This window comes from Onychomys torridus, chromosome 4 (genome assembly GCF_903995425.1).
Source record: "Onychomys torridus chromosome 4, mOncTor1.1, whole genome shotgun sequence".
In the NCBI taxonomy this organism is placed as follows: Eukaryota; Metazoa; Chordata; class Mammalia; order Rodentia; family Cricetidae; genus Onychomys; species Onychomys torridus.
In genome coordinates this window covers 124,499,284-124,518,370 of record NC_050446.1, presented here as the reverse complement: position 1 = coordinate 124,518,370, position 19,087 = coordinate 124,499,284, and the positions used below count along the sequence as shown (strand labels likewise).

The 19,087-nt window shown below is 41.8% G+C and overlaps 1 protein-coding gene across 3 annotated transcripts in view; it reads right to left on the bottom strand.

Moving 5' to 3' along the window:
* Positions 1-18,452, bottom strand: part of Rbl1 (RB transcriptional corepressor like 1) — a 58,004-nt gene extending 39,552 nt beyond the window's left edge. For all 3 annotated transcript variants that reach the window (XR_004944806.1, XM_036186109.1, XM_036186110.1), the window contains exons 1-9: positions 18,113-18,452; positions 14,081-14,214; positions 9,737-9,937; positions 9,360-9,424; positions 9,142-9,270; positions 8,883-9,043; positions 5,000-5,049; positions 4,075-4,261; positions 3,161-3,327 (exon numbers count right to left, since the gene is read on the bottom strand). Coding sequence is in view for 2 of the 3 variants with exons in the window: in XM_036186109.1 (XP_036042002.1) it covers positions 3,161-3,327; positions 4,075-4,261; positions 5,000-5,049; positions 8,883-9,043; positions 9,142-9,270; positions 9,360-9,424; positions 9,737-9,937; positions 14,081-14,214; positions 18,113-18,268 (1,250 nt within the window). In the remaining variant the exon portion in view is untranslated. The remainder of the gene's footprint in view (positions 1-3,160; positions 3,328-4,074; positions 4,262-4,999; positions 5,050-8,882; positions 9,044-9,141; positions 9,271-9,359; positions 9,425-9,736; positions 9,938-14,080; positions 14,215-18,112) is intronic.
* Between the last annotated feature and the right edge of the window lie 635 nt (positions 18,453-19,087).

The window sequence follows — 19,087 nt, the reverse complement described above, 5'->3', positions numbered from 1 at the left end:
TCTCAAGATTCTTCAAGACCATAGGGTTAGGATGTAGCTCAGATAGACTGCTTGCCTAGCACACCCAAGACCACTGACTACACACACACACACACACACACACACACACACACACACACACACACAGAGAGACAGAGACAGAGACAGAGTCTGGTGAGCTCAGCACTAGAATACAAAATCATGAAGATCATGAGTTCAAAATCAGCCTGGGCTACAAAGCTAAAGAACAAAACTAAAAAAACCTAAAAACTAGCAGTTTTTAGTGGCTAAAGTTCTATTATGAGTTATGAGCTTATAACTCTAAAATATATATATATATATATATATATATATATATATATATATATGTATATAGAGAGCAATATACAATAAATATATGTAGTTCCAATGAATTTCTATAATAAAATTAATGAAAGTAGCAAAATTTCACATGTAAAAAATTACATATAAATTTTTTTAACTTTGACTACCTTATATATGTTATATAAAACGTAAGCATGAACTATGTCTTTGTGACTGGCTTATTTTATTTAGTATACTCAAGGCGGAGACGCTGTGGTATATGACTGGCTTTCCCTCCTGTTAGAGGCTAAATAATACTTTATTCTATATCTACATATAATGTTTTCTTTGATTCATTCACCTGTAGGCATTCTGTTTCCAAATATTGATGACCGTAAATAATGTTGCAGCGAATACAATATACAAATATCCCTTATATCCCTTTAAATCCTATTTCAGCACGTGAGAGGCAGAGGCAGGCAGATCTGTGAGAGTTCCAGGCCAGCCAGGGCTGTATAGTGAGACCCTGTCTCAGTAACAACAGCAAAAACCACATAACAGAAGACCCTATTTTCAATTTTTTGAGTACATTAACCGAGTCCTATGATAATCAGCTTAAAAAAAATTTGTTGTTGTTATTTATTTTTTTTTTTTGAGACAGGGTTTCTCTGTGCAACAGCTTTGTCTGTCCTGGAATTCACTCTGTAGACCAGGCTGGCTTCCAACTCACAGAGATCCACCTGCCTCTGCCTTCCAAGTGTCGGGATTAGAGGCATGCACCACCACTGCCCAGACAACTTTTTTTTTCCCTCTGTGTAGCCCAGGCTATCTTGGATCTCTCTCTGTAGACCAGGCTGGCCTCAAACTCACAGCGATCCGCCTGCCTCTGCCTCTGAGTGCTGGGGGTAAAGGTATGTGCCACCACTGCCCAGCCCACTGAAGTATTTTGATATGAATATTTCACATTCCTAGAAAATTAATCCCAGGACTTTCATCTATGTGTCTTTATTTATGTCCTGCTTTTTCAAGGTTCACCGTGCTAGGCCTTATCATGCCTGCTGACCTTGTCAGTACAATGAGATCAAACAGAAGGGACAGGAGCAGATCAGTCCACTATTGCTCTAGGCCTCTGAGCTACATAGCACATCTCAGGCAGTCACTCTTTGCTCATTCTTCCTGTGAGGCTTATTACAATTTTGCCATCTCTGTGATCACCAAGATTACAAAATATAACCATGCCTCAGCATCAGTTAGAAACTGATGACTGTGAAGCACCATCCCCCCCCCCCCCTTTTCTTTATTAGTGTCTATGCAGATCTATGCAGTTGTGTGTGGACCCCAGAGGTCTACTCTGGGCATCAATCCTCAGGAACTGGCCACTTTGTTTTTCAGAGATTCTCTCACTAGCCTGGGTTCTTAGATTAGGCTAGGATGGCTAGCCAGAGAGCTCCAAGGATCCTCTTGCTTCTGCCTCCTTGGTGCTGTGATTGACAAAGGCATGTCACCACGCTCAACTTCTTTACATGGGTTCTGGAGATCAAACTCAGGACCTCAGCACTTTACCAAGTTATCTTCTTCCCAGCCCCTGAAAGTTATCTTTTAAAACTGTCCAGGGCTCACATAACCAGGATGTGCTCTCCGTCCTCCACAGTCATCAAGAAAAAGAGGACTGAGCTGCAGAGTTAGGTGCAGCCTAAGATATCTGACAGGACTCACTCTCAAAAGACAGCAACAGTGATTGGGTCTGGAGATCCTGGCACGGCTTGCCCTATCCCCGCTCGATTGTATTTGAGACAAGGTCTTGTGTAACCTAGCCTGGCCTTGAACTCCTGATCATTATGTCTCAACAGATCTACAGAGGAAAGGGCTGAGGACAGAATACTAATTAGTTCAATTACACCTTTATCAAATATACCCCTTTCCCAGTACCACTTCTTGGGGATGGCCATATGAGAACCATCCACTTCTTTTCCTAACCACTAATTCAGAAGTTTATAAGTCACCTCTCTTTCCTCAAAGGCAGCTACTAATCTTTATTTTTTTGATTCTCATTATTCTCTTATTTCATTAGGAATCAGGAAAGAATGGTCTCTGATCTGGCTTCACCCTACCATCTTTACCAAAAAAAACACACATCTTAAAAAACAGTTCCAAGCTGAGCAGTGGTGGTGCACATCTTTAATCCCAGCACTCGGAAGGCCAGGTGGATCTCTGTGAGTTCGAGGCCAGCCTGGTCTACAGAGCGAGATCCAGGAAAGGTGCAAAGCTACACAGAGAAACCCTGTCTTGAAAAAACAAAACAAAAAAACCCCAATTCCACATTACATACTAGCCCTAGTAAGTAGCCAGTCTCACCTTAAATAACCACTCAGGTTGAAGTCATTTAAAGTGAACTTAGGGGCCAGTTAGATGGCTCAGTGGGTAAGGGTACTTGCCTCTAAGCCTAACAACCTGAATTTGATATCCATATTCCAAATGGTGGAAGGAGAGAAATGACTTTCTCAAGTTGTTCTCTGGCTTCTACAAACATGTCATGCATGGCATTCTTAACCCTCCCCCCACAAATATATAAACGAATGCAAAAACATTAAAAAAAAAATCAACTAAAAAGAAAAACAACAAATAACTCCAGTACTTAACAGATCGGAATGTGAGCACTCAATAAACTTTCAAATACACTTGAAAGCCTATTATTCTGTGAAATTTCATAATTTTCAGTAGGTATTTCTGCCTAGATGTCAATGTATTTTGTAACTGAATTGATGTACTAAAACTTGTCACAAACACCTCTTAGCCTCAAAAATTCTGACTATATTAAAACCAGAATTGAACAAAGAATCTAATTTTAATAAAACATTCAGGAAAATATTATACTCACTCAAAAATACTCAGAAGTTGCTCACTTGGAGCATTTTTTAGTCCAGCCACAATACTCTGTAAGCGGCTTACACTCTGAGTAGCTGAAGCAACAGGTGTGGTGACTGCCTCTTTTTCTTGTAAATACCGCCGTCCAGTAAGTGGGGTAGAAGGTGCAAATGACTGTTTCTGTCAGAGGAGAAAAAAGTGCAAAATTAATGAGTTCTTTCCTCTGACCCGATGTTGGATGCAGCATCTGTCCCATCTCCTCTATCCCCATGTACATGTCCATTACTTACCACTTTCTTCCTTTTCAGGTCAGCCATCAGGTGTCCAGCAGCATTATGCAAATGACAGCCGGACAGCAGAATCCTACTTCCTACTTGTAGTCTCCTTTTATCTCACACCCCGAGCACATCTTAACTAGAACGTGTATGTATTTTGATTTATACGTGAGGAGACAGCAGAGCTAGTACAAATGTGTCTGTGCTAATGGAGTCAACAGACGAGCCGGGAAGTAGGCCCACTCCCGGCAGCAGTCACTTTTCCATTAGCTTTTGCCCTCTAATAAATCTCACACAGAGACATGGACTAAGCCTTGGTCCTCAGCACTCCAGTCTACAGTTACACAGCAAAAGCCAGAGAAAAGCAGTCTGTGTCAAGCATAGGGAAGAAAACACTTCTGAAGCAACATAACACAGGTTGAGCTGAGGCAAGAGACTGGTAAGAAAGCCCAAGTTTATATCAAAAGACATATAATGACAACCCGGGTGAGCTTGGAAAATGGATATAAGCTGTGACTAGTAAGTAGTAAGAGTAAGTGGCATAGTAGAAGAAACTCAAGATTTAACTTAAAAGATGCCTCTGCTGTTAGTAGAACCACACAGAGAAAAGACAAGTATCACTCAGAACTGCGGCCATGCTAGGTTATATTACTTTTTCAAAGTGTTGTTGAAGGTTGTACTCCACATTGGCCTGTGATGTCAGTTTCTCAAATGGGGTGTCAGCACTGAACTTTCGAGGTGTTCCAATTTCCTCCTCTGCATCTGCTCCCAAAAAGATCCTCTCATCAAAGTCGCCCACAGTTAGAACATACTCCTCATACTCCTTGTTAACCGCTTTGCTGCAAAGAGAATTGCTTTAAGCTGCCAGGACAAAACTGAGCTGTACAACAGACTCATCTCAGATGAAGACAGATCCATCCTACAGCTTGGAAAAAGTGATGGCTCTGGATTTTTATTGCCTTTGCATATAAAATATCAGAGGTCCCTCCTGATTAAGAACATTCATGCTGCTCACAGCAATAACTTATCTTGAAGTGCAAGTGAAAGGAACCATATACTTAATCTTAAAACAGCGAACCTAACTTGAGAAAATAAAGTAACATCTGATCACTGAAGAAATAACAGTGGCTTTGAAATAGGGGCATTCTCAACTGCTAACGTCAATTAATTTGAAGACTATAAACTCAAATACAGATGTCACTGAGTATATTTCTGAATTCTCAGGGGAATACAGTTGTTTCAAATGCCAATGTTTTATAAATGTATTTAGCTAAAAAGGCTTAATGACAATTCCATTCAATGCCATTAAAGTAAGACTTTTGAATTTGAAGGAGTTACCTTGATATTTAATGTTTCACTTAACAAATTTCCACAAATCATTATTGGCAGTCTGTGACATGCCAGGCACTATTTGTATTAGATATTTACTTATTGTCTATAAGATCTCATGTAGCATAGGCTGGCCTCAAACTCACTATGTAGCTAAGGCTGGCCTTGAATTTCTGATACTCCTGCCACCAAGTCCTAAGTACTGAGATTACATACAGGTGTGCACCACACTCATCTTAAATACTCACCTATTATCAGTAAAACTGGAAAGGTCCAAGAGACATTCACCTTTTAAAATCTGGCAACAACAACAAAAAAAATTTAGGGAATATCAACAATCACAAATGTGAGATTTCTGTAACATTTCACATATGTGTAACACATGTAAAAAGAATTATTAAATTTCCAAGCAGGGGCTTGAGACATGGCTCAGCGGTTAGCAGCACTGGCTGTTCTCACAAAGGACCTGGATCCTGTCCCCAGCACCTACACAGTGGTTCACAACTATCTATAACTCCAGTTCTAGAGGATCTGATGCCTCTTCTGACCTCTGAAGGATCCTGCACACATATGGTGCAAAGACACACTCAGTTATACACACACAGAAAATTAAATATTTTTAAAAGTACACCTAGACCAATAAAACCTTTATCATAGAACATTAAAACAAATTTAAAGTCAATTTTTTTTTTTATTTTCTAGCACCATCCTCCCAAATAAGTAAAATCAAAGGTTTTTGGTTTTAATGGTGCTGGATATTGATTTCAGGACCTCACTCATACTAAGTGAGCACTGCACCACTGTGATACACAACCCTAAAGACTAATTTTCAAAATACTGCAAGGTTTGTCTACAGCAGTTCTTTTCAAAATTTAAAAATATTTTCATTAATTCTTTAAGAATTGCACATGCCGGGCAGTGGTGGCGCATGCCTGTAATCCCAGCACTTGGGAGGCAGAGCCAGGTGGATCTCTGTGAGTTTGAGGCCAGCCTGGTCTACAGAGCTAGTCCAAGACAGGCTCCAAAGCTACAGAGAAACCCTGTCTCGAAAAACCAAAAAAAAAAAAGAATTGCACATAAGGTATTTTGACCATATTTACCCCCTCCTAATTCCTCCCATATCTACCCCTCCCTCCCTCCACTTTTTAAAATAACCCATTGAGTCCAACTTGTGCTACCCATAAACCTGGGAATAGGGTCATCCGCTGGAGTGTGGTTAGCTTCCATGAGCCATACCATCAAAGAACACAGACTCTCCCTCCCCTGAAGCCATCAACAAACCATAGTTCCTTGGCTAGGAATGGGGGCTCTTCCTACTCCATACTAAAATGTTGACTGGATTGATGCTGTGCAGGCAACCGTAGCTGCTGTGAACGCATTGAGTGGAGTGGTTCTGTCATATTCCAAGATATTGTTTTGCTCTGGTCCTCCCTGACCTCTGGGTATTAGAACCCCCACCACTCCAAATGATCCCTGAGCCTTGGGAGGGGTGGGATACAGACGGCCCTTTTGTAGCTAAGCATTCCACTGACATTTACCCTCTGCACTGAGAAAGCATTTTTAACAAACGTTTAACGAGTAATTCTAGTGAAAGAGATCATTATTAAACACGAATCTATGAGAAGGAAAACTAAAGTTACTATAACACACTTCAGGCAAGCAAAAAGTTTAAAAGGAAAGCCAGATGTGGTGTAGCAGATGCTTGCAATCTCAGAACTTGAGAGGTAGAGGAAGAGGATCAGTGGTTTAACGTTATCCTTGGTTCCACAGTGAGTTCGAGGCTAGCCTAAATTACATGAGACCCTATCTCAAAACAAACAAATGAAGATCAAAAGACAATTTAGGGGCCAGAGCTGGCCTAGCATTTACAAAGCCTTGGATTTGATCTTCAGTACCACAAACGGAAAGAGGGGAAGACCCTGATTCCTATTACTGGTGAGAAAGAAAAACCACAGTTATCGACAGTTCCGTCTACCTCACTAGATTTAGATTGTCATTATGCTGGGTCACAAAGGGAAATGCCTTCAAAAGCAAGGGTCCATCATACGTGAATGGAGAGAGAGAGCTGAATGTACATTTGCCATCCTAAAATCTACGGTCATCATTTAGCTTGGCAATAGTTTACTATGTAGAAATTCCAACACTTAGCTGGGCATGGTGGCACACACCTTTAATCTCAACACTCAGGAAGCAGAGGCAGGTGAATCTCTGTGAGTTCTAGGTTAGCCTGGTCTACAGAGTGAGTTCCAGGAGAGCCAGGCCGGTTACATAGACAAATCCTATCTTGAAAAACAAAAACAAAATTTCCAACCATGGGTTGGGGATTTAGCTCAGTGGTAGAGCGTTTGCCTAGCAAGCGCAAGGCCCTGGGTTCGATCCTCAGCTCAAAAAAAAAAAAATTCCAACCCTGAATTGCCATAGCTTCTTGTTTTTAAAAGCTTTTTATATAAAAAGGCATGTTATTTAAATAATAAATTGAACAAGATAAAACTAAGTATCATCCTACAAGCCAAACAAAACATCTCTGGCCTTAGAGCTGAAATACTATCCTGTCCAAGCATTCAATCCAGAATACTTGACTAGCCTCTAAGTATTTTCAAAACCAGAATGATGGTTTGGATGATGAGTTTGCTTTGGAATGAAATAAATTGTTATAATAATTATGCCAAGACAATACAGAGCTTTGGACCACTGTACCAAAGTATATTGCATCTACACAATACATTCTTTAAAAGTTTACTTTGCTGAAAGTGTTTAACATACCTACAAGAAACTATGATGTATACACACTCCAGGACATGTAAGATTAAACACAAAGTATGCAAGTGAGAAGAAACCAGTTAGGAAAGGCTTTATGCTTAAAGAAAAATACCATGGCCTGTGGGGTGGCTCAGCAGATACCGGCTTCTGCCACACAAGCCTGGTAACCTGAATTTGATGCCTGGAACCAACTTAAAAATGGAAGCCAAGAACCGACTCCATGAAGTTGTCCTCTGGCCTCCGCATGTGTGCTCACATATACACTACAGGCATTCATGCACATATACAATAATAGTAATACTTTAAAAAAAAAATTAAGCCAGGCCATGGAGGTACATACCTTTAATACCAGCCCTTGGGAGGCAGAAATAGGTAGATCTCTGTGAGTTCAAAGCCAGCCTGGTCTATAGAGCTAGTTCTAGGACAGCCAAGGCTACACAGAGAAACCCTGTCTTGAAAAACTAAATAATAATAATAATAATAATAATAATAATAAAAATCTCTTAATACTAAGTGGGGAACCAGAGTGATGATTTAAACCAAATCCTTTACCAAAGGGAAAAGACAAGGCCTAGTTGAATTATATGATTCAAGGTTGAAGAAATAAGTTAATAACTCTTCCATGATAAACTAATTCAAAAATATTAAAAAATAGACAATTATTAGAGAGAAAAATATTTCAGAATGCGTGTAAGTAGTCTGCAAGCAGTCTTCTGCTTTTATTATGTAGAACTAAAGCAATAGTTATAGCTGGGTGTAGTGGCACATGCTTTAATACTTGGAGCAGAGGCAGGAGGATTTCTGTGACTTCAAGGCCAACATTGTGTACACAGTGATTTCCAGGACAGCCAGAGATAAATACTGAGACCTAGTCTCCAAAACCCAAAAGAGAATAAACAAAGCAATAGTTGTTACACTATTACAATGCTTTTAGTAAACAGCACTTATCACAACTACTTATGGCAGGAAGTCAGTCAGCTCACTCTGAGCTCATGCTTTTCACTAACCTTTATCAGGACAACGTAGGTTCTGTCAGAACCCTTAGAATTGCTGGCATTGCATTTCCCTGACATATAACTGCACACTTTCTTCAACCACTCAGTTTCTCTTGTGACTAGAGGGCAATAGTGCATCCCAGCAGACACTGAACTTGGGACTCAAAGGCATTGGATCCCCTGAAACTGGAGTTACAGGAGGTTATGAGCTGAGAATGGTGCGTACTAGGAACTGAATGTGGGTCCTCTGTAAGAGCAGTAAGTGCTCTTAACTTCTGAGCCATCTCTTTAGCCCCAGACCTGGGACATCTGACCATGAGTCCACATGTTGAGAAGCTGATACTGACTCCTAAACATTGTATTTACTTCTTAGTACCTTCTTATCAAAGAGTTTGGAAATGTACGGCTTGAAGTAATGCTCCTTTATTCCTTTTGCTTCTACTAGAAGTCCATCATGCAGGTCACAAAGTACAGCAATGATGCACGGAGGCTCTTCTGCAGCTCTGAAGTCAGGAGCATGGAAATCAGATGGTAAACCTAGTTTACCATGAAGGGAACAGCAAGGACAAAAACAACAGTCAGTTTTTCAACTTTTTCTAAAAATAATAATTACTTTTCAAAAATAAATATTTTACCTTTAAATGATGGATTTAGCAGGTCTCGTCTATTTGGGCACATAATAGCATTGGCAAAAATTAGGTCCAAGCAGCACAGAAGTAGATGGTATGAGTTTACTAAATCATCACCAATCATACGAAAATTACCTTTATAAAGGAAAAAAAAAAAAGTTAAACATCCAGAAACATCATCAAATCCCAAGTAGAAATGGAAAGCACCGAGAATGTCAACTTACCCTTAGTGTAAACAAAGAGAGTCCAGCAGAAATTAAAGAGATCCTTTACACTGCAAGGAATTCTCCTAAAATGAAATAATGTATTTTTTTGGTCTGACTAACCTGCTAAGCACTGAAAGAGCAAATATAAATAAAAGGGTCAAATTCCATGTAAAACTCCACTCAAGTGGACAAATGGCTCAGAAACAGACTTGTTAAAACATAATCAGCATAAATAAAAATAATAATGAAAGTATTACCCTTATTTTCAAATATAAGTAACTGTCCATAAATTTCAAAAGAAATTCAAGTCTTTGCAGAAAGGTAATATGCAGACTTTTAAAATTAAACTCTCCTAGTAATTTTGCATCACAAATATATGAGATTAAAGGTCTCACCTCTGCTTCCTGCTTCGTGGCAATTTTGGCAGCTCTTCATATGGATTTTGAAATATATCTAAAAAAATGGGCTCAAATTTTTTAAAAATTACAGTAGATACTTCAAAATTTCTCTCTAGCCTTTCTATACGTTCACGAAATTCTTGTGGTAGGTTTGACATGTCCATCCATTTCTTCATTTTACTAAAAAACTGTATTAAGCTTCAAAGAAAAGGAAGAAAAGGTTTAAAATGAGTCCACAGAATGGATTGAAAATGACATTTTCTTCATGACTAAAAATCGTTTTAAAAACCTAAATTTATATAAAAACAAAACAAAATAGCCAACATAAACCCTCCCTCCCAGTGGTATGAATTACACTGGTTCTCTGCATCATCATGGAGACCGGAAGTGGGAGCAATCTTCCAGGATTGCAGGTGGCGAAGGCACCTACCTATTTCCTTCCTCCTCTACGCCTAGGCTACAAAGTAAATGTTAGTCAACAATGTAGAGGTCCACAAAGTTAGTTTGAAGAAAAAATAAGTCTCCCAAATGGAAAGTTGTTCACAAAGTAGCAGACTATTATAGGTTGGAGGTAAAATTTAAGTGTTTGAGTTCTTTTTGTTTTTCAAGACAGGGTTTCTCTATGCAGCCCTGGCTGTCCTGGAAATTGCTTTATAGACCAGGCTGGCCTCAAACTCAGAGATCTGTCTTCCTCTACCTCCCAGGTGCTTGGATTAAAGGTGTGCATCACCAGGACCTGCTAAGTGTTTGAGTTCTAACGTGTGGCATTAACACCAAAAATAAAATAAATATGTAGATACTTAGAAAATCGTAAGAGATTGTTATTCCACTTTCTCAGCTTATTCAATAGGAATATTCTGTGAGGGTGGTCTTAGATTAAAAACTCATAGTGTCAATGGTTTTAACTTTATTAAACATCTGGCACTATATAGAGGGATACTTGGTGAGTTTTTTTTTAAGTTATCAGTTAATTATTCACAGGTAAATCTGGCATGTTAGTTAAAATCTGAAATTCTAAAAAAAAATCCTTATCAACAGCAGCAACAAAAAAAAAAAGGAAAATTGTCACACTAATTTTTTTTTCCTTTTCTTCTCCCAAATTAGTTACTATGTATAAGTTTTCCCTTTTTTGGCAGGGGTAGATTGGGGCAGGAAGATGCTAAGTGTGGGAAGTTCTCTCCTTGGAGGAATTCCTCAGTTTTGAGAATTACTTCCTTTAGACCACCTTCACTGGAAATTGGGATGCAAAGTTTCCTGTTATGTATGTATCCAAGGCTGGCCTTGAATCATTGACCACATGATGAAAATGAACAGGGTGGCCTCCAAATTATGATCCCCTGCCATAGCCTCTTGAGTGTTAGGATAAGTAATGTCTCATCAGGCCCGACACATTACTTGCAGGCACTGTACCACTAAACATCATCTTCATGTCTCTGATAAACTATACACAGGATTACAGTTGCCATTTTAATGTCTACAGTCCAGAAGCATCTGCTACACCCAGGTTACAAAGCCACCATCACCATCCACTACCAGAACTCATTTGAAATTTTTATTATGAGTATGTACTGATCTAAATTTTGAAGTTATAATTCTCTTGTTTAGAGACAGGTCTTTTGCAGCCCAGGCTGGCTCTGAACTTGTTATATAGCCAACGATGATCTTGAATCCCTAATCTTCCTATCTCCATCACCCCAGAGCTGGAATGACAGGCTTATGCCATACCAGCCAGCTTTTATATGGTGCTTGGGATGAAACCTAGGGCCTTAGGCACACTAGGCAAGAAAGCACATTACCAACTGAGCTATATTCCCCCAGGCCCAGGATAACAGTCTCAGTAAGATCTACAATCACCCCAGTCCTCTTTCTAAATGGATTACTCTTTATTTGAGCCTTGTCTGATGTCTCCTTATGGTTAAAGGTACACAAGGTGTACATGTTGAAACTGGAGAACGGTGACACAGTGAATTTAAGTCTTTAGGACAGCTACACACAGTGGCATGCCATATCCATCCTCATCTCATCAGTGTCACTGACTCTGGTCATCTTGCCCATGTTTTCTGACATATAGCTGATAGTTATTTTTTAACTTGTCACTACTAAGCACCCTGTAGATCTTAGTTCTACTGTTTACTTGCTCCTTTGTCAATCACATCGGACTATTTACCTAGAAAGGAAACAAAGAAATGCAATAATCCAGACTCAGATAGGTGCTAATGTCCACTTCTGGGGTGTTGAGAGGGTTTGACTGATAAAACTATTTGAGAGCATCTCTACTTCCTATCCTTGAGTACCCAGCATAGAAGAAAGGCAATTATGAAAGCCCCATTCTGGGGGCTGGAGAGATGGCTCACAGGTTGGGAACACTGGCTGCTCTTCCAAAGGACCTGGTCTCAATGCCCAACACCCACATGACAGCTCACAACTGTCTGTACCTCCAGTTCCAAAGGATCCAACACACAGACATACATGCAGGTCAAACACCAATGTACATAAAATAAAAACAAATAAATAACTTGAAGCCCCATTGTGGAGGGGGTAGTCATATGAATAGTTTCAGTTCATAGTAATAAAAAAACAAAAACAAAAACAAAAAAAGAACCACAGCTGGGTGGTGGTGGCACACGCCTTTAATTCCAGCACTTGGGAAGCAGAGGCAGATGGATCTCTGAGTTTGAGAGTCTGTACTAAGTGAGTTCCAGGACAGCCAGGGCTACTCAGAGAAACCCTATGTTGGGGGAAAAAAATACCCTAACTCGAAAAAAAATTAAAAATAACCACAATAATTTTAGCTCTATGGAAAACTAATAAAGTCAAGATGATTAAAGAATCTTTATAGATCTCAATTTTTGTCATTGATAAAAATAAAGATTAATGTTATGGTAACTTTAAATTGAGAAAAATCTATCCACTGTTGTAGAAACAATCTGATCTTTTTGTCATCACTGGCCACATAATTTTTTAAATCTTTCTAATAACTGGCTATTATTAACATGGTATCTCATGTCTATAATCCCAATAATAGAAATAGAATAGAAAGGAATAGAAATATTCCTTATTAAAGGGGAATAAATAGGCATAAGTAACTGTAGTACTAATCCAAAACTGGGAATTATACTCAAAGAAAATCAATGGTCTCAGGAAGATTATTAAGTAGACTAACAAAACTAGAATAGAGATGGCAGATTTGAGAAGGTGCTGAGTTTCCTGAAGTTTGTAACTGTATCACAGTTCATTAAGAAATACCTCTGTAACTGGGCTTGATGACATACATCTACCATTGTAGCACTTGGAAGGCTGAAGCAGGAGACACAGTTTGAGGCTAACCTGGACCTGGGCTATATATAGTAAGATACACTCTCAAAAATAAGTAAATAACTAATTAATTAAAATATCATTGAAAAAATTTCAGGATAAAAAGGCTATAGAGAATACAACCCATCCTGAAATAATTAAGGAACAAACACTGAGAGAGAGCGTAACACTTGATATAGAAAGATAAAGTGATGAAGAATAAGGTAGAATGGCAGTACAGGTGAGACTGGGTCACAGGTATACGGGTATTCTTTCCATTTCTCCCATTTGTCCAATAATTTTCCTCTACGCTTTAAATTATTTCTAAATTTTAAAGATCAGTGAGCAAAGTACAGCTAGAATCAATGTAATGGAAGTTTCCGGAGAAAAAGTTGAGAAGCAATGTCACATTGGGGAAGAACATGAAGTGACAGACTAGGGACTGAACAACGTCCAACAAGTTAAAATGAGAAGCTGAATCCTAACAGATTTCGGGACTCTGTGTACATGTGGTGTGTGGTTTTGTGTGTGCATGTGTAAGTGCATGTCTGTATACTTGTTCAGGTGGTTACATGTGCAAGCCAGCAAATGACACTAAAATGTCTCCCTCAATCATTTTTCCACTGGAATTTTTAAATTTATCTGTGTGTGTGCGCGCGCGTGTGCGTGTGTGTACACGTGCGTGTGCGTGTACGTGCATGCCATATCTGAGCAGGTGCCTGAGGAGGCAAGGATGAAGTGTTAGAACCCTTTTGAAGTTACAGGGAGTTATGAGCCCTGATATGGATGTTAGGAACCAAATTCAGATTCTCTGGGTGAACAGGAAGCCCTCTTAAACACGAGGCCATCTCTCCAGAACCTCCACTTCAATTAGAGCTGCCATTTTGACTAGACTGGCTAGCTAGCAAGCCCCAGGACGGGTTTACCCCAGTCCCCCAGCACTAAGGCTCTAGTGCCGAAGAAGCCAGGTTCTCGTGCTTGTGTGACAGACACTCTACCCAATTTTAGTACTTCAAAAATATCCTTTGGAAAAACAAAATCATTTACCTTAACTTAGCTGAGCGTAGTATTCTGGTCAGTGAAACACAGTTTCCTTCCATGATGCCCTTCCCCACTGTAGGAATGATGCTCTTGCGGCAAGCAACATATAAAGAACATGCCAGCCAGTGTATGACTTCTCCCTGCAGGCAGATGCAAGAAAAATACAGAGACACCTTAAAATGCTTATCTGGGAAAGGCCTTACAATTTCATCTCTCTAAACTCTAAGAAATAAGATTAATACAATCCCAAACATCAATACAGAGCCCCACATTCTCCTCCCTGTTCTTAGAACCAGAACATGAAAAAAATAAAAAATTTTCCTAAATTTCTAAATCTAAAAATAGATCTCCTGGGGCTGGAGAGATGGCTCAGAGGTTAAGAGCACTGGCTGCTCTTCCAGAGGTCCTGAGTTCAATTCCCAGCAACCACATGGTGGCTCATAACCATCTATAATGAGATCTGGTGCCCTCTTCTGGCGTGCAGGCATACATGGAGGCAGAATGTTGTATACATAATAAATAAATAAATAAATCTTTAAAAAAATAGATCTCTTTCTCAATTCCAAATTTAACCTTACCGAAAGAATTCTACTAAAATCTCTTTGTATTCTCTCTCTCTCTCCCTGAGACAGAATTTTGTGTAGCCTTGGCTGTCTTGGAACTAGCTCTGTAGACCAGGCTGGCCTTGAACTCAAAGAGGTCCATCTGACTCTATTTCCTGAATGCTGGAATTAAAGGCCTTTAATCCCAGCACTTGGGAGGCAGGGGCATTTGGATCTCTGCGTTGGAGACCAGCTAGCTGGTCTACAGAGCGAGTTCCAGGATAGTCAGGGCTGACCAGAGAACAAAGGAGAATTACAGATACAGACACCAACATGGTTGCATAAACAAGACCTGAACAAGGGTGCTAAGACAGAAGGAAGAACCTGGACAAAGAACTACAGGACTGAGGGATGCTGACAGGGAGAAACAGCATACCAACTGCTTCTCCAACATCAAATGGTCAGCCTCAAGCGCAGAAGCAGACGGACTGTATTAATATGTTTACAAACACACACACACACACACACACACACACACACACACACACACACGGAACAACGAATTAAAGACCATGAATTTGAGAGAGAGCATAAAGTGGAGGTACATAAAGGAGGGAGGAGTTGGAGGAGGAAAGAGACGGGGAGAATGATGGAATCATATCAAAATCCAAAAAAAAATGGTAGTACTACTAAAAAGAATTACAGCTACAGAGCCGGAGAGATGGCCTTTGCTATGCAGGCCTGGAGACCTAGATTTGATCCCTGGAACCCATGTAAACGTGGAGGGAGAGAACTAACCCAACAAAAGTTACCCTCCTACCTCCATGTGGCACATGCTGCCCCCTCTACAAATGGAAATTTTATTTGAAAATAGTTCGTGGCAGGGTTGGGCATATACTTCAGTGGTAGAGTACTTAAAACAACAAAACTACAAAATCAAAGGTGGTTCTTAATCTCCAAGTCTAAAGTTAAGAATAATAACAGAAACTATTCTCTGTAATTGGTAAAAAAAAAATATAGGTTGTAAGAAGAGAAGAGAAAGTGTGGGAAAATACAGTGTAGTAACTGACTTTGACTGGAAGTCAACAAAAACTTCACAAAGGAAGATTTAAAACTGCTCAATAGCAAACTACTAAGAAAATGTAAGTTGGGGAGTAAAGGGAGAATGCTAGCAGGCTTGTGTGGTGGATTAGGCAGGGTGGAGACTGTAGAAAGGGCTCCTAGGCCAGCAGAGACAGGGAGATGCCTTTTCTCCAATTGTCTTTCACCACCAACTAAAAGAAGAAAAAGAACAAGAACGAACAAAACATAGGACAAAATACTTCCAAACTCAATTCAAATAGCTGTGCTTTCTTTTCTTTTCTTTTTTTAAAAGAATCATTTATTATGTATAGAGTTCTGCCTGCATGTATGCCTGACTGCCATAAGAGGGCACCAGATCTCCTTAAAGGTTGCTGGGAATTGAACTCAGGACCTCTGGAAGAACCAGCACTCAACCTCTGAGTCATCTTTCCAACCCACAAACCATGCTTTCTAAAGCAAACATGTAAGGTGTCGATCAAGTCTGCCTAACTATGGATTTAGAATTTAGATGGTCAATCTTCTCTGGAGTTACAGGTGAAGGGGAATAGCCAGGCAGAGTGACCTGCAGAAAGCACACAACCTGGACTGAGTTTAACATACTTAAGAATCTGAAACAAGCATCTAGTTTGACTTGGCCACAGATTGTACTTAATAATGCTTATTTGAGGAGATTAAATGAAGGCCTGGGAGATTAGAATGCTTTCTCAGGATGTCAAAAAACGTATTTTCAACTGAGATGTCATTATAATTCCCCTTACTTTTTTGTATAGTGTACACAAGTGCACATACATGTGCACACGTGTAAATGAGTGAAGGTCAGAGATAAATGTTGGGTGTCTTCAGCTATCACTCAACCTTTTGAGACAGTCTCACTGAACCTGGAGCTTTGTTTTCAGCTAGACTGGCAGCCTAGGGCAGGCGCTTAGGATTGGCCTGTCTCCACCCCTCCATCCTTCATAACCTGTAACCCCAGGGTTACAGAGCATAATGCCACTGCACCTGCACCTGCCTTTGACATGGCTGCTGGGGAAATTCTTCATCCACTGAGCTGGCTCTCCGGCTCTCCTCTAATTTCATAACCTCTCAGTTTTCCAGACATGTACCTTCTGTTGCAGATCACTATCCTTTATTCAGTCCATTCTGCCTTTTCCTGGAACATGTAAGGCTGTCTCAGGTACTTTTCTCTCATATGAGTACATAGATACATGTTCCATAGTCAGCTCCCCATTTCCAACTCCAGGTTGAGTCAGAGGAACAGCCTATATGGGAATCCAGTTCACATGTACAATGAAAGCTTTTGTACATCCCAGTGATATACTGAAATAGTGTCTTGATATCCCCTGGGGCATGGTTCCAGTACCCTAGAAGATACCAAAATCCAAGGATGTTCAAGGCCCTGATTTAAGATGGCAGTGCATTTGCACATAACCTATGGTCATCTCTAGATTAATTGATGTAAATGTTATGCAAACAATCATACTATAATGTTTGTGGAATGACAAGGCTGTTCATGTTCAGGACAAATGCAATGTTCCCCCCGATACTTTTGATCTGCTGAATCTACGGATGTGAATGCTACTTGTACATGCCATCACAATTCTACTTCTACACTAAGCTTATATACCGATATTCGAGTGACCCTAGGCAAAACAATCCTGGGCCGTGGCAACACCAAGAAAACAGGTATAGCAGTCACTGCCCTGCCGTGAAGACAAATATAAAAGTTACTGGGGAAATCTAATAGTGATAACCACCATTTATTTTATTCAGAGCCAGACCCCAGTAACGACCTGGCAGAGGAACGTGGGACTGAGAAGAGCTTTGTGTGTGCTAACTTTGATCAAACTACAGTGGGATAAATGAACTCACTGCTGCACCCTATGAAGCAGAAGGGTGGAGAGGTTAACTACAGCTGAGCCAGGCTGCATCACAAACCGTGTCACCTTGGGCGCCAAATTAACCTCTTACGACCCCGCTTTCTCTTCTGCCCGGTGGGGATCAAAAGTGATTCAAAAGGGAGGGGAAGACATAATCAAAGGGCTGAGCAGCGATGAGTAATTCATTTGATTACAGGATCTGCTCTGATCGACTCAACGGCAGCACCGCGCCGTTTGGGGCGCTGGGCGGCGCGCAGAAATCAAGTTTGGAAGTGTGGTGTCTAGGGGACCCCGGAGGAGCGGAACGGGACTCCAGAGGAGCAGAAGCTCCTTTTCTCAGCTTCGGTTTCCCGCCTCGAAACAAATGGGTGGGTTGGCCGAGGTACACCACCCTCCCCTCCCCGCACTGCTCCGAGACCCCCGTAGGTGGGGGAACTCCCACCGCCCCGTAGGCTTGGGGCTGGGGCTGGGGCGGGGGCGGGCCGGGGGTGGGGCCTGGCGAGGGTCGGGGCCGCCGCCCACCTGCCGCCGCTCACCTCTAGGCTGTAGTTGCCGCGGATGGCGGTGAAGTCGTCCAGGGCTTCGGCCGCGCTCCCCTCGTCCAGGTTCAGCTCCTGGCACAGGGCCTGCAGCGCCTCCCTGGCCGCGGCGACCACCGCCGCCCCCTCGGCGTGGGGCTCGTCCTCGAACATCCCCTCCGGCCCGACGGGCGGCGCGACCCGGCTTCGGGGTTTTCTTTTCCCTCCCGCCGAGCTACCCACAACCCCCCGCGACAAAGCGCGCGAAAATCGCCGGCTTGAGCTCGCCCTCCCTTCATCGTCTGCCTCCGCTTTTCTCCTCAAAGAGTCCCTTTCTCCTCTGCAGCCCGCAGTAGCCCCTCTCCGGGAGTGTGATAAGAAGATGGACCTCAGACTCTAAAGGAGGCCCGGCTCGGGCCCTTGGTGGGCAGCCCCGAGGCACCGGCCCGCGGGGACGACGTGAAGGAGCGGGGCGGAGGGATCCGAGCCGGTGCTGAGGCCGCCGGGACTGTAGCTTGCGACCCGCGCTCGCCACGGCGCGTCCCTTGGTGTGGGGAACTTGGGGCTACCTGTGGCGAGTTCGTTCACACTAGTGAGAAGCCTCCCCGAGACACTAGCCCGCGGACCTAGGTTGGTCAGCTCCCCCGGGCACCTTTACCCCGCTCTCACTGAGCTTTGACCCTGGTGGGGATGGAGGCGGGAGCAGCCGAAAGTGGCTCTTCTGTAGCAGCGCCACGTCGGAGGCTTCTCCCCTGCCAGAACCGAACGGAGAGGCAAGGGTTTCGGCAGGCGACGCCTCTCAGCCTCGCCCTTTCTCCTTTTTTCTTTTTGGTTTTTCGAGACAGGGTTTCTCTGTGTAGCTTTGCGCCTTTCCTGGATTTAGCTCTGTAGACCAGGCTGGCCTCGAACTCACAGAGATCCGCCTGCTTCTGCCTCCCTAGTGCTGGGATTAAAGGCCTGCGCCACCACCGCCCGGCGTTTATTTATTTTATT